We start from the raw sequence: 11,543 nt of genomic DNA on the forward strand, positions 1-11,543 counted from the left end.
AGTGATGTTTTAATGATGGGAGGATTTGTGGTGGGTGACTTTCCATTTTTGTCTCAAACGTGTATATGAGCTTCATTTTTAAATTATATCCCAGAAACAATTAAAGACATTAAAACTTACTTTAAATTTTACCATGTATAAAGCATCAGTGAGTCTGTTCATATTGGCATGTTCTTTCCCAATCTAAAATAGTGGAATAGACAGGTTAAATAAGAAAACACCACCTATTCAAAGCAGAATTGTAGTCGTTCTTATCTGAATCTCAACATTCCTACTAAAGTAAGTTTAACAGCAATTTGCAATGAGCTACTTCTTCCAATAAATCATCTGTTTTCCTTAAGCACTTCTTAAATATGTAGCTTGGTTCTCAAACACTTGACAGCATAATGCTTTTCATCATGTAAACATGCTATTTTTGTGATTCTTACCTCCAAGAAAACACCAACTACTGCCAAGCCATCTGGAGCTGCTGCTGCTTCTCCAAATGTTGCATATTTTCTGGCATTCCAGTGAACTAAGTGGAGCTTTAAAGAAAAATAACAAGTAAGAATTAAACAAATCAGTGATAGAAGCTGTGAACATAGGTTGTCTCATGTTAGCAGGCACTAATGGTCATTCATTACAGAGCGTAGGTTTTGCACCAAAGGCATCTTTGGAAAGATGAGCAAGTTCAATCTTTTGGACCAGTCCATAAGCATGGACAGCCACTAAAAGTTTCTATGTATCAGCCTTAATTTGAAACAAATCAATCATCAACCTGTGACAAAACTTCCCTGGTATGGGCCTTCATCCCATGGAGCACTATGTGCCAGTACTCACTGGTAGACTCCAGGATGCTACACTACTGCAGCATTTGGGATATTGTGCTGGGAAAGGCCTGTGCCTTGTCTTAGCTTTGCAGAACCTAAGAGCCCACAGATGAAGCCCTTCCGAAGCTACGGACAGCACCAGCATGGTCATTTCACAGGTTGTGATCATCAGCTGAAGCCTAAGTTAACAGTGCCATCTAGAGCTATATGTGGGCTTCTCAGCATCATGTTTGCCAGTATATCCTTCCCATCTGTGTAAGGCAAAGGATGCAATCAGTTGTGTGCAGCAGGCTGAACTACATAATGAACTGTTAGAGGTGCTGTGTGAGCAGGTAACTGTGGGGCTACCTGTGTCCTGTTGACCAGGGTAAGATGACTGAGAAGCTTGGAGAGAGGGCTACATTTGGGGGATAAGTTTCCATTCTAAAAAACAGAGTGATCAACAGAAAACTTCAGTGTAAAGAATAAAATCCTCATTGAAGTCTGTGCTGACCAAGCAAATCAAAATCCTAAGGGACAAGCAGTCCTCACTGCAAAGTCGTTTGTCAACAGCATTTGCATGCATTAATTCCATCTGTAAAAGCAGATCATTACCTCACATGGAAAGGGTTTGCCATCAATCGTATGCTCCGATCCCTGGCTGTGCTTTGTCCCCCAGTGGAAGTGAAACTGCTTTAGCCGAAATGGATTCTCAAAGGGACCACCACTGATTGCTAGGCAAGTAAAAAAAGAAGGAAAAAGTTAAGCATTGTGGCTTTTTAGCTTCCTGTTGGTAAAAACTAACCACTGTTGGCACAATAGTGGAAAAGTCAGCAGCATCTCCCAGTTGCCAATATCAAGGATATGCATCATCCAGGCATTTAGAAGGGTTGGATTTCTTAATGGAAAGCACCTGAATTCATGTAAATTCAAATTAAAAAACACTGAGTGGCTACCTGTACAGAATTTTGTAGCTTTTTTAAAAGAGTATATTTGACATATGAAGATGTGGTAGCTTTGTTATGGTTATGCCTTTCTTGTTAAGCACAATAAATCCAAGTTGAATGTTAAACAATAAATCACAATTTGAAACTCATGTACCTAAAATATTTTTGACAGTGCTACTTGATTTTGTGCAAAGGAGTGTAGATTCCTTGAGCATCAGGTAGACAATTTAGCTAGGTATTTCCTTGTTAGAGCATCTTTCCTTCTTGTGGAAGTTACCTATATTGTTTCCTTTAAATACCTGATGCCATAAGAGAGGTAATGTAATAGCTTGTACTTTACATGACACCATTCAGAATCTCAAATCACCTTATGAAGGTGAAGAAATGCTACAGAGAAACTTCATACATCATTTAGAAATAACACTTAAGAGATTAATGTTTAAGACACCACCTATAGAAGATACTTTATCAACAGTAATCCTCCTATAATTATATATGGCACTAAATCAAATAAATTTTGCCCAGACTTGAAAACCTGGTCAAAGTCCTACGTTAAGAAAATTTAAACTACATTTGGTATTTGTAAACCACTTATCCTCAGTTTAATCCATAACATTAAAAAAAAATCAAAGCTGGGGCTTGCACAGTGCTACCACATGTGCATAGTTCCAGCCGGCCTTTATGCAGGAGACTGGCCTTGCCAAAGCAATGGTTTTAGTATTAAGAATATAAGTACCTCCTAGTATGTTGTTCTAAACTGAGCGATAGAATGCATCACCTGCCTCAAACATTATTTTAAGAAATCTAGCCATGATGGGTTACTGTCAGATTTCTGTTATGCCATTTATGCAGAGCTGTGAGTCACTAGATCTATTTCAACACAACTAAAAACACTTTAAACCGTATTTTCCCCTCCTAGCAGTCTTCTTCCTTGAAAGTGTTATTAAAGCAAGGCATGTGCTTAGTGTAGAAAGGGCAGAGGTCTTCATTCCTGCATGTGCTCTGACTCTGTATCTCTCAATGCAGAGTAATAGATGATGATCTTAAACCTCTAAAGCTGTATAAAGTTCATTTACATATAGTTCAGCTTAGAATGGCACAAAAGTTAGCAAGATGAGATAACACTTCCAGACAAATTTTACAAATTCTTTGTAGGGTGACATGCTTAATGGAACTGTGTAGTAAGATTTTGGAAAATACACATCCAGTCTTCTCTTCAAATTCCGTAAAGATGCTTGAAAACCTGACCATTCATTTGGGCAGTTTCTTAGATTCCTTCCAGAAGAGGATTTTTGAAACAAAATGTCTGTAATTTTAACCCCCAGCTCTTATTTCAAAGAGTTACCAGCACAGTAAGTGTGGACAAGTCATTTCACAGAAAAAGTAACTTGTTGTGAGTATCTAGACTGTCCTATTTAGCTAGAATCAATAAACACACCCAAATGGAAAATTAAATCAGCCGATCGGTTTAAAAATTGTTCACAGCGTTTTTAGAATGCACTCTTCATCTCCATTTGAATGTTCTTCCCCTACCCTCTAGATGTAAAAGCAAGGTCTGTACCATGGAATTAGAATTAACAGAAGTAATCAATCACTTAAAGCATTTATATTCTCTGCCAAGAGCTAGGAGACAAGAATATGTAACTGCAGAAAGTCCAACATCCACAAGCTGCTGCCAACTCTGAATTAGCTGAAGGTTTTACAATTTCTGAAGAAACTGAACTGCTCTGAGGCAGGGAGGAAAGAAGAAAACAATGCAAGGTAACAGTTAGTGTCTGGTCCAGATACAGCTTGGTGTAGTCAACTATGATTATGGCGACTACGCTGTATGACCTGATCTCTGGTAATCCTCTTCTCTTCCCTACCCTGTGGATGGAAACTAGGCAGTGAGCCAGAGAGCTGGCATGTGTTAGCATCTTTGATTTGGATGATCATGGAAACAGGGTAGTGAGTAGCATACATATCTACTCTGCATGCTGGATGTGGTCTAGGAGTGCTGGGGAGACATGGATTCCCTGCCTAGCAAACTGACAGTCCCATTTTAAAAAGGGAAGCACTGCAAACCAACTGCTTTTCCTGATGCAAGAGCTTTTCCGAACGCAGAAACACTATTCTGCTGTGCAATATTGCATTGCTAGAGACGAGTGAAGACAAGAAATATGAGGCTCAAGAAGACAAAATATGAAGGGCTCTAGTCATATGCCTTGTTCTAAACTGTAATTATAGATCACACAAAATACACGATACACGATGTACTGGGTGACTTCCCTCAGTCAGTTACAGAATGGTATTCCAAGTTAGTTGGCTTTGTGTCAGTCTCACCTGTCTTGTCATCAGTATCTTCAAACTCAACGATAACTGAGTGGCCATTGTTGGAGATGTTCAGAGATGTACATGATTCATAGGAGATAATAAGCGGCTTCAGATTAGGGTCATAAACTACTCTTGCAGAAACTATATCAATAGGTGACTGGCGGTTCCCTTGAGCAATAGGATAAGATTTGTGCCACTCTGAAGGTCCTTCAAAAGGAAAGAAAGGAAAGCACCATTATTTTCCTCCCACGATGCACAAAATAATGATTATAGGTTTTCATGAGGCTTGAAGTAAAGCTTGCTGAGCAGGAGCTACTTGAAAGTTTGGTATCCAAGAAGTTCAATTAAATTCTAAGCTGCTGTATTTGCATTAGCACAAACAGGCTGCAACAAGAGGCGGGATTCAAATATCTTGGACAAAACACACTGAGGAAGTGACCCCACATCAACAGACTGCTGCATCTTCAGTTACTTGTGCCAGTAGTTTTCTGCAGAGTTTGTAATTACACTGCTAAGGTATCTGAAGACCTTCCAAGGTGGGCGCAGGTATAAGCACACTTGCACGCACACATACACTCCCCCAAAGAAACAACATTTAATTCTTCCCAGGAAAGATAGTGTAAAAGCTCCAGTGATTCAAATTAGATGCAGATGACTCAATCTCTTAGCTACTGACTATGCAGTTATTTTTAAAACAATTTTATGACTGCAGTAAATCTTTGAGGCAGCTTCATTCTTCCCTCATGCCCATTATGGTATCTCTCTACCCTGACTGAAGGGTACAGTGTGATAATTAACATTTTTGGACTTCCTGACCCCAATAGAGTGGGGAGACAGACCAATTTAATAACACAGCTCTCTGCTGGCAGAGCTGGAACATTCTTACGCTGTTTGAGATAAGAAAACCTTATCTGTATCAAAGAATTATTTATTCTTACCATTTCTTTTTCTACTTAGTAGTGCAAGAAGCAATTAAATACTTTTGAACATAAGCGGTAGAATTAACAGCAACAATTTTACTTTAAGATTCCCAAGAAGCACATTTTTAATTGTAGCATTCTCATATACTTTCCACTTGTGAAAAGTTTTTTTAATCAAGCACAGCTATTTACCCTTCTTGAGTTTATATAACAAAACCAGTTATTTTTATATTCATATTTGTCTTTAGCATGTTCTGAAATGCTAAGCTTATAAATAATATTTTTTCTCCTCAGCCTGCCCATAAAGCAGGTTTATGATTTAAATGCTGTTACACAAGCTTAGGCAATATCATTTGTCTCTCTTCATAAGAATATACATGACTTTATCACTACTACCTATATGCCCAAACACATAACACTATCTACTAGCACTAACCAGCTTCACTTAGCATTCAAACTTGCTTTTGGACTCAGAGAAACTAAAATAATTTCTGTTAAGAGAGAGACTGGCTCCTGAAGGTTATGCAAAAGACTCTTGTTGGACACTCAGCTGCTAAAATAATTGCTGTCAAAAGTGAGAGACTCCTGAAGGTTATGCAGAAGATTGTCTTACTGGACCGCACCAGACACTCATCCGTCCACTGTAAAGGATACAGGTGCTATAAAACACTACTGTAGGAATCCTTCAGTAACTTCATGTATCCTCTCACTCTGTAATACACATGCTTAGAGGTGGCAAGCAAAGGAGGATGACTAAATTAAAAACTGTCAAATCAGAAAGCGTAAGTTGTTCTGCAAGAGATCTCTATGCTGATCTGTACAATTTATGGATGTTTTAGAAATATATAGCATACACCTTCTTTTATTCAGTTCTAGGGAAGCCTAGATATCACATTTCAGCAGCTGCACAGGATCAGAAGATCTATTACCAGTCTACTAAATCTTCTTTACTTAAAATAATTGCTTTTGGAGAAACAGACACAGTTAATCCTTTCCATAACATCTTTTTGGAAAGGGACCCAGCTGTAATATCTGCAGTCTGAAAAAAAACACACTCAGTACTGCTTCCCTCAGTTTTGGGACATTGATCGCAACAATGAAAGGCAGCAGGCATAAGTTCGTGCATCTTTTGGTACCACTTTCTGGGTGCCATTTATTATCAACAAAGTAATAAATTACCTGCTGTACATACTTGCAGACTTAAAAATGCAGGCAGCTCTGCAGGGCTCAGGCAGCAGTTCTACAAAAAGAGCGGGGGAAGACAGAGATGCAGCATGGAAACGCTGTAACCTACCGTCATCCTGCCCGTATCCCCAGCTGCGGTGGCCGGTCATGACGGGGCCGCTGCGCCCTGCCCGGCACCCGGCGCGGCACTGCCGCTTACCTACCTTTATAGCGGCTCGCCGTGGGGTAGGGTCAGCCCCTTAAAGACACAGAGCAACCGAAGCAGCTCCTGCAGGACGGGGAGAGCACCCGCTTTCCTCCTGCTCCCAGCTGGGCTGCTCCCGCTCCTGCTCCTGCTCCCTCTAGTTGCTAACTCAGCACGGGAGAAGGAAAACGTAAAACTGAGATACCTGAAGTCCCAGGACTTAGAGAGGAACCAAGACTGCCCAGGTGGCGTGGGGATCAAATTTAGAAAAAGTAGTAGTATTTTCCCATTCTACACCACAAGGAAGCAGGAGACGTAACCTGTTCTGAGCATCAGGGCACAGTAACGTGTGCAGGCTGTAATGGGAACTGCCCTTCTCACCTGTATGTTCTGCAGGGGGAAACATCACCTAGTTACTGCCTCTCTTTTCTTAAACACTCTCTCCAACTGCAAAAAAATGATGCTTCCACCTGACTTGTAATTAAAACTTCAGAATCCGTGCTTAGATGAGATGGACAACATTCTCATATCAGAAAAAAATTACTTGTGCTACTTTTAAACTAGGTAAAAATCACACCAGTTAAGGATAAATTGGCAATCTGTTTTTTTCTTCTTTGTAACTCTAAAGAAACCTTTTTAAAGGACAAAAATAAAAGTGTAGTTATATTAGCGAACAGATCACAGCAGACTCTAAAGAAAGGAGCTGATCTGTGAAGCCTGTTATCTGATCCAGGAGTTGCCTGCATCCTGCTAAACTCATGAAGAGGCTACAATGAGATACTCAATCTGCAGCTGTAAAATGTCTTAAGATATCTTTGTGGCAAGAAAAATGGCTCCTTGGCAGTAATTTTGTTAGAGCTGAGGAAACGCTGTCTGTCAAGGATACATTTTATAAATATATTGATTTTCACAATGACAATAGCACACATAGGTATTCTTCTATGCTTTCTAAAGAGGTATTCTTCTATTATGCAATCAAGCAAATGGAAGCAAAAAAATCAATGAAAGCATTTTATGCAACTTTTATATTGTGGTGCTGCCTTGTAAGAATTAATTTCCTTTTTCAGGAGCTTTTTATAGGAGTAGCTATAAAACCTTTGAGATCAGTGATGCAAGCTAAATCACTGAATAAGGGTCGTAAACTGCTATAAAAGTATCCACAGAGTAGTTCTACAATGACTTACTTAGGTCAACTTCTCAATTTATTTTTGTTAAACTACTGTGATCTACTCAGGTAGGCCTGACACTGCAGGTATGCCTGTGGCCGAATAGTCCGCACACACAGGTCCTCATGGTGACTCAAATACTGGAAGCAGTACAGCAGCGCTGACATTGGGTTAAAATACTTCACTGCTTAGCAGGAAAAATGAGTTGTGAGAAGTTGTGATGCTTTGTTTTGTATTCTTGTGTGGCTCTGTGCTGTGTTTGTAGACAGGGAAGGCAGATGTAGACAGTCAGGCAGATGAAGAGTCAGCCAGATGCAAATAGTCAGGACAGCTGTTCTAGGCATGGGAAAAAGTACAAAAAATACCAACTTGCCAGTGAAAAGGAGAAATGGAAGAGGAATTCTGTGTATTAAAAAGGCAGACTAAAGATTGGGGAAGACCGCGTGCAAGATAGAGAATACTGAGCAACTGTTTGCAAGAGAAACTTAAAAACTGAGGCTCAGATCTTGCTTGCAGGACGAAGTGCCATTGAAGTGACCCAATGCATTTGACATCATTCACCACTTCAGCTTTTATCTTCTCACATTTGAAAACACATAGGTGTCTACATATGTGGGCTACAAAGGCAGGGCATAGTGAGACGAGAAAACATGCTGGAGACATGGCAGGAAGTGGACTCCACAAAATGGAGGTTTAAATGGTTGGGTTTAGAAAAAGTGAAAAGGGGGAGTGACGGTACCCGAGAGGGGAAAAAAAAAAAATCTTAGACAACATCTTAGCTGTAAATGATAGCCGGTATGTATATGACAGTTTAATGTGCTACCCCATCCAATCAGCCTTCTTTCTTTTTGAGGAAAATATTAAGTTTTCCTTAAAGCTAGGGTAATAGAAATTATATTTCCTGGTTATACAAATATCACATTATTCTGTAACCCTAATGCCTCTTGATACTGGCTGCCTCTAAGAATGGATTTTCACTGATTCTGTCCTCAAATCACCATTTATCACTTCAAAAGTTGTGGTAGTAATCTAATTCTGATCTCAATTTTACTAGCTTGAATTGAGGATAATTACATCACACTCATGAATTTATGAAAGTGAGAACAACAGAGTGGTAGGTGTTTAAAGGGTGGATTTCTCCAATGCTGAGTTAAAAGTGAAGTAATAGTGGTTTCCACAAATTTCTCACAGGCTTTGACTACCTCTCAAAAGTGTCTGCTTAGAAGCGAATGACAGGAAGATGTAGTTCTGTCCAGTACAGTGAAACATTTCAAGGTACCTTAAAGAGTAATGCTTCATACTTACGGTTTTATTCCTCTTTGACAGTAATGATGAGGGAACAGAGCAGCAGCCTAGGACAATGGGTTCTTCTGCTGACATTGGTTCCCCCCCCCCCCCCTGCCACTATGTTGTGGTACTGAACTAACAACAAACGCTTCAGTCTTCCCATCTGATATACAGAATAATTATCTTTATGATTTAATCTGAGCTCCCTTTATTAAAATTGCTATATAAGAACTAGCCGTTATGGTTAGAAAGCTCCAAGTAAGATTGGAATGACAAATAGAAGTTGAACCTATTAAGCTTTGCAGGTTTGAGGAAATTGGATTTTTGAATCTCTAAGGCAAGTTGTCTCTGTAATACAGATCTGGAGTCATTGGGAGGTATTTGCACAAGGAGATCATGTCACTTGAGGATAACGCTTTTGGTATATATTACTGCATGTCCACAGAGGGGCAGACCTGCATTTTAGGAGATGTAAAATGAAAGAATAGTTACTTGGTTCCAAGGCGAATGGCTAAATGGCACTGTAAGTCTATTTGCTTAAATAACTTGGCAATTATCTTTGCTGAGCATCTTTAATAACGGCGACATATATTTGAACAAGGTTTCATGTGCCTTTTTTATTGAATGCACGTGGGTGTGTCTGATGTGTCATTGCCTATTAACAAAAATATGTCAAAAATACAGTCAGTTTGGGTACAGGCTGCTCACTCTAGTGCCTTTGAAGTATGATAGGTAGGCGCAGATTAAATGTTAAAACATTCATCACTCCAGAGCTTGCCTACACCTCAAGTTCTTGAAAGAGTATCTTCTTTATCCAGGCAGCTCATCTCTCTCCTTACATTGCCATTACTAATGCTGGCAGTTTCCAAATGGGAGTTACACTAAGGTGACATATGTTCTTTATGTGTGCATTGAAATAATTTATAATTAATCCAGAAACTGCACAAAAATACTTCAAAAAGTGAATATAAACAGGAGGGTGTAGTGCTAACACTAAACATTAAAAAGCAGAATAATTCCAGATTTTTTTTCATTTTTTAGTATTTTATTTAAAAAGTGACTGCCTACACTTGTTGATTGACAATGGAAATTTCAAATTTTATATTCTCAAGTTTTTCTTTGCAAACACAAAAACGTGATGACTGCATATTGAGATGCTTATGCATTCAGTGTAACTTCAGGAGCTGAAAATGGCAATCCCTCTCCCACTGCTACATACTGAGATTCATGAGATTTCTAAGGGGAAGAACTCAACATTTATTTACTGGAAATCTCTGTCTGGCATAATGGGGGGGGGGGGCAGGGGAAGGTCCCTAAGTAATGAAGGGATTGAGAAGAAAAGGACAAAAAGGACATGCATAAAATTAACAGACAATTTTGCAAGAGAAAAAACTTGAATGAAATATGGACTAAGCGGTCCAAGAGGAAAGAAGGAATTTATTTGGAACATTCTTGGGCAAGTGGGGCAGAACCAGAGGACCTGGGTACCTGGCTCTCTAGGAGTTTCCCAGCCTTCACATGCCATTTTTTATTATTACTTGTCTTTGATTTTTAAAGCTATACATACGTGGCTGCTTTATACCAGAAATGGGGACTATATTTTGGAACAAAGTCTGACATAATAATTCTTGTAATTTATGGTTTGTCCAGTTGAGACTGTGTAATTGCAGCACATAGCAAGAACAGAACGAGACAACTTCTGATTTTAGTGAACAGAGCATTCCTACAAATATTGTAGCAGTCACTGAAATTTCAACAGAAGGAAGGATTTACAGTGACATAGCAAACACAAAGCCTGAGAAAAGTGAACTTTGGAGAAGATACTGTACATGGGAAAACAAAAGAGGAAGCACTATATTGTATTACAACCTTATCTGCAAGCTATAAAACACTAAATTGTAATCACACTGTTGCATAATTTATTCCAGCAGATATATAGAGAATTAAATTTACTAAAGAGAAACAGATTAAAAGGATAATAGAATACCCTTGTATGGGCTAACAAATCATCTGGAATGATGCACACATTTTAGCACCTGTTGAAACTTGTTGAAACTTAGTGCCATAGATGTTGGTTGAAATTTTGAAAGATGTGAAAGTTTTCTCTTTTTTTGTACACTTTCATAGTACAATCTATGTTAGTCCTTTACGGAAAGATTTTCATAACAGAAGTACATAAGACGCAACAGATTTAAAGATTTTATTGTCTCAATACTAAATAGAAGTAATTGTAATGAAGTACACCATCTCTGCAAGATATATCTAAGCCGATTTTTCTGAATGCAGGTATCTGCTGGGCTTCTGACTCAGACTGCTGTAAAATGCTTCAAACTTCATACCAGAAGATGAAGTACCCATTTTGAATACAAATTCTGGGGACAGCAACTTATTTTTGGAACTACGTTCCTGAAGGAAACAGCATCCTGTGGTTCTAATGCTGGTGACTCCCATGAATTTCAGCGTCTCCCAAAGCCACCAAGGCCTGCTTTCTCCGTGTCATTTTTTTTTTTTACCGTTTTCCCAGCTGCCGTCTCAATTTCATTGAACAATGACGGCATCTCTTCTCATAACGCCACCTGATTTGGTAAAATCTCCGTGTCAACACGAATGCTTTCACCTATTTGCGCAAGATTCAAGCAACGACCGCGACTCGCAAAAGAAGCCACGGGACGAATCCTGCAGCCCCGCAGCGCAGCCTGAGGTAACCCATGATACCAGCCGGGAAACCTTGGGCCTGGCACGCCGAGTCAGGC

The 11,543-nt window shown here is 39.3% G+C and overlaps 1 protein-coding gene across 1 annotated transcript in view; it reads right to left on the reverse strand.

Moving 5' to 3' along the window:
• CA7 (carbonic anhydrase VII) overlaps positions 1 to 6,323 on the reverse strand; it is an 8,234-nt gene extending 1,911 nt beyond the window's left edge. The window contains exons 1-5 of the mRNA XM_010282170.1: positions 6,263 to 6,323; positions 4,058 to 4,255; positions 1,404 to 1,522; positions 429 to 524; positions 121 to 183 (exon numbers count right to left, since the gene is read on the reverse strand). Coding sequence (XP_010280472.1) covers positions 121 to 183; positions 429 to 524; positions 1,404 to 1,522; positions 4,058 to 4,255; positions 6,263 to 6,302 — 516 coding nt within the window. The 5' untranslated portion in view covers positions 6,303 to 6,323. The remainder of the gene's footprint in view (positions 1 to 120; positions 184 to 428; positions 525 to 1,403; positions 1,523 to 4,057; positions 4,256 to 6,262) is intronic.
• Positions 6,324 to 11,543: the final 5,220 nt, after the last annotated feature.

This window comes from Phaethon lepturus, unplaced genomic scaffold (assembly GCF_000687285.1).
Source record: "Phaethon lepturus isolate BGI_N335 unplaced genomic scaffold, ASM68728v1 scaffold53572, whole genome shotgun sequence".
NCBI lineage: Eukaryota > Metazoa > Chordata > Aves > Phaethontiformes > Phaethontidae > Phaethon > Phaethon lepturus.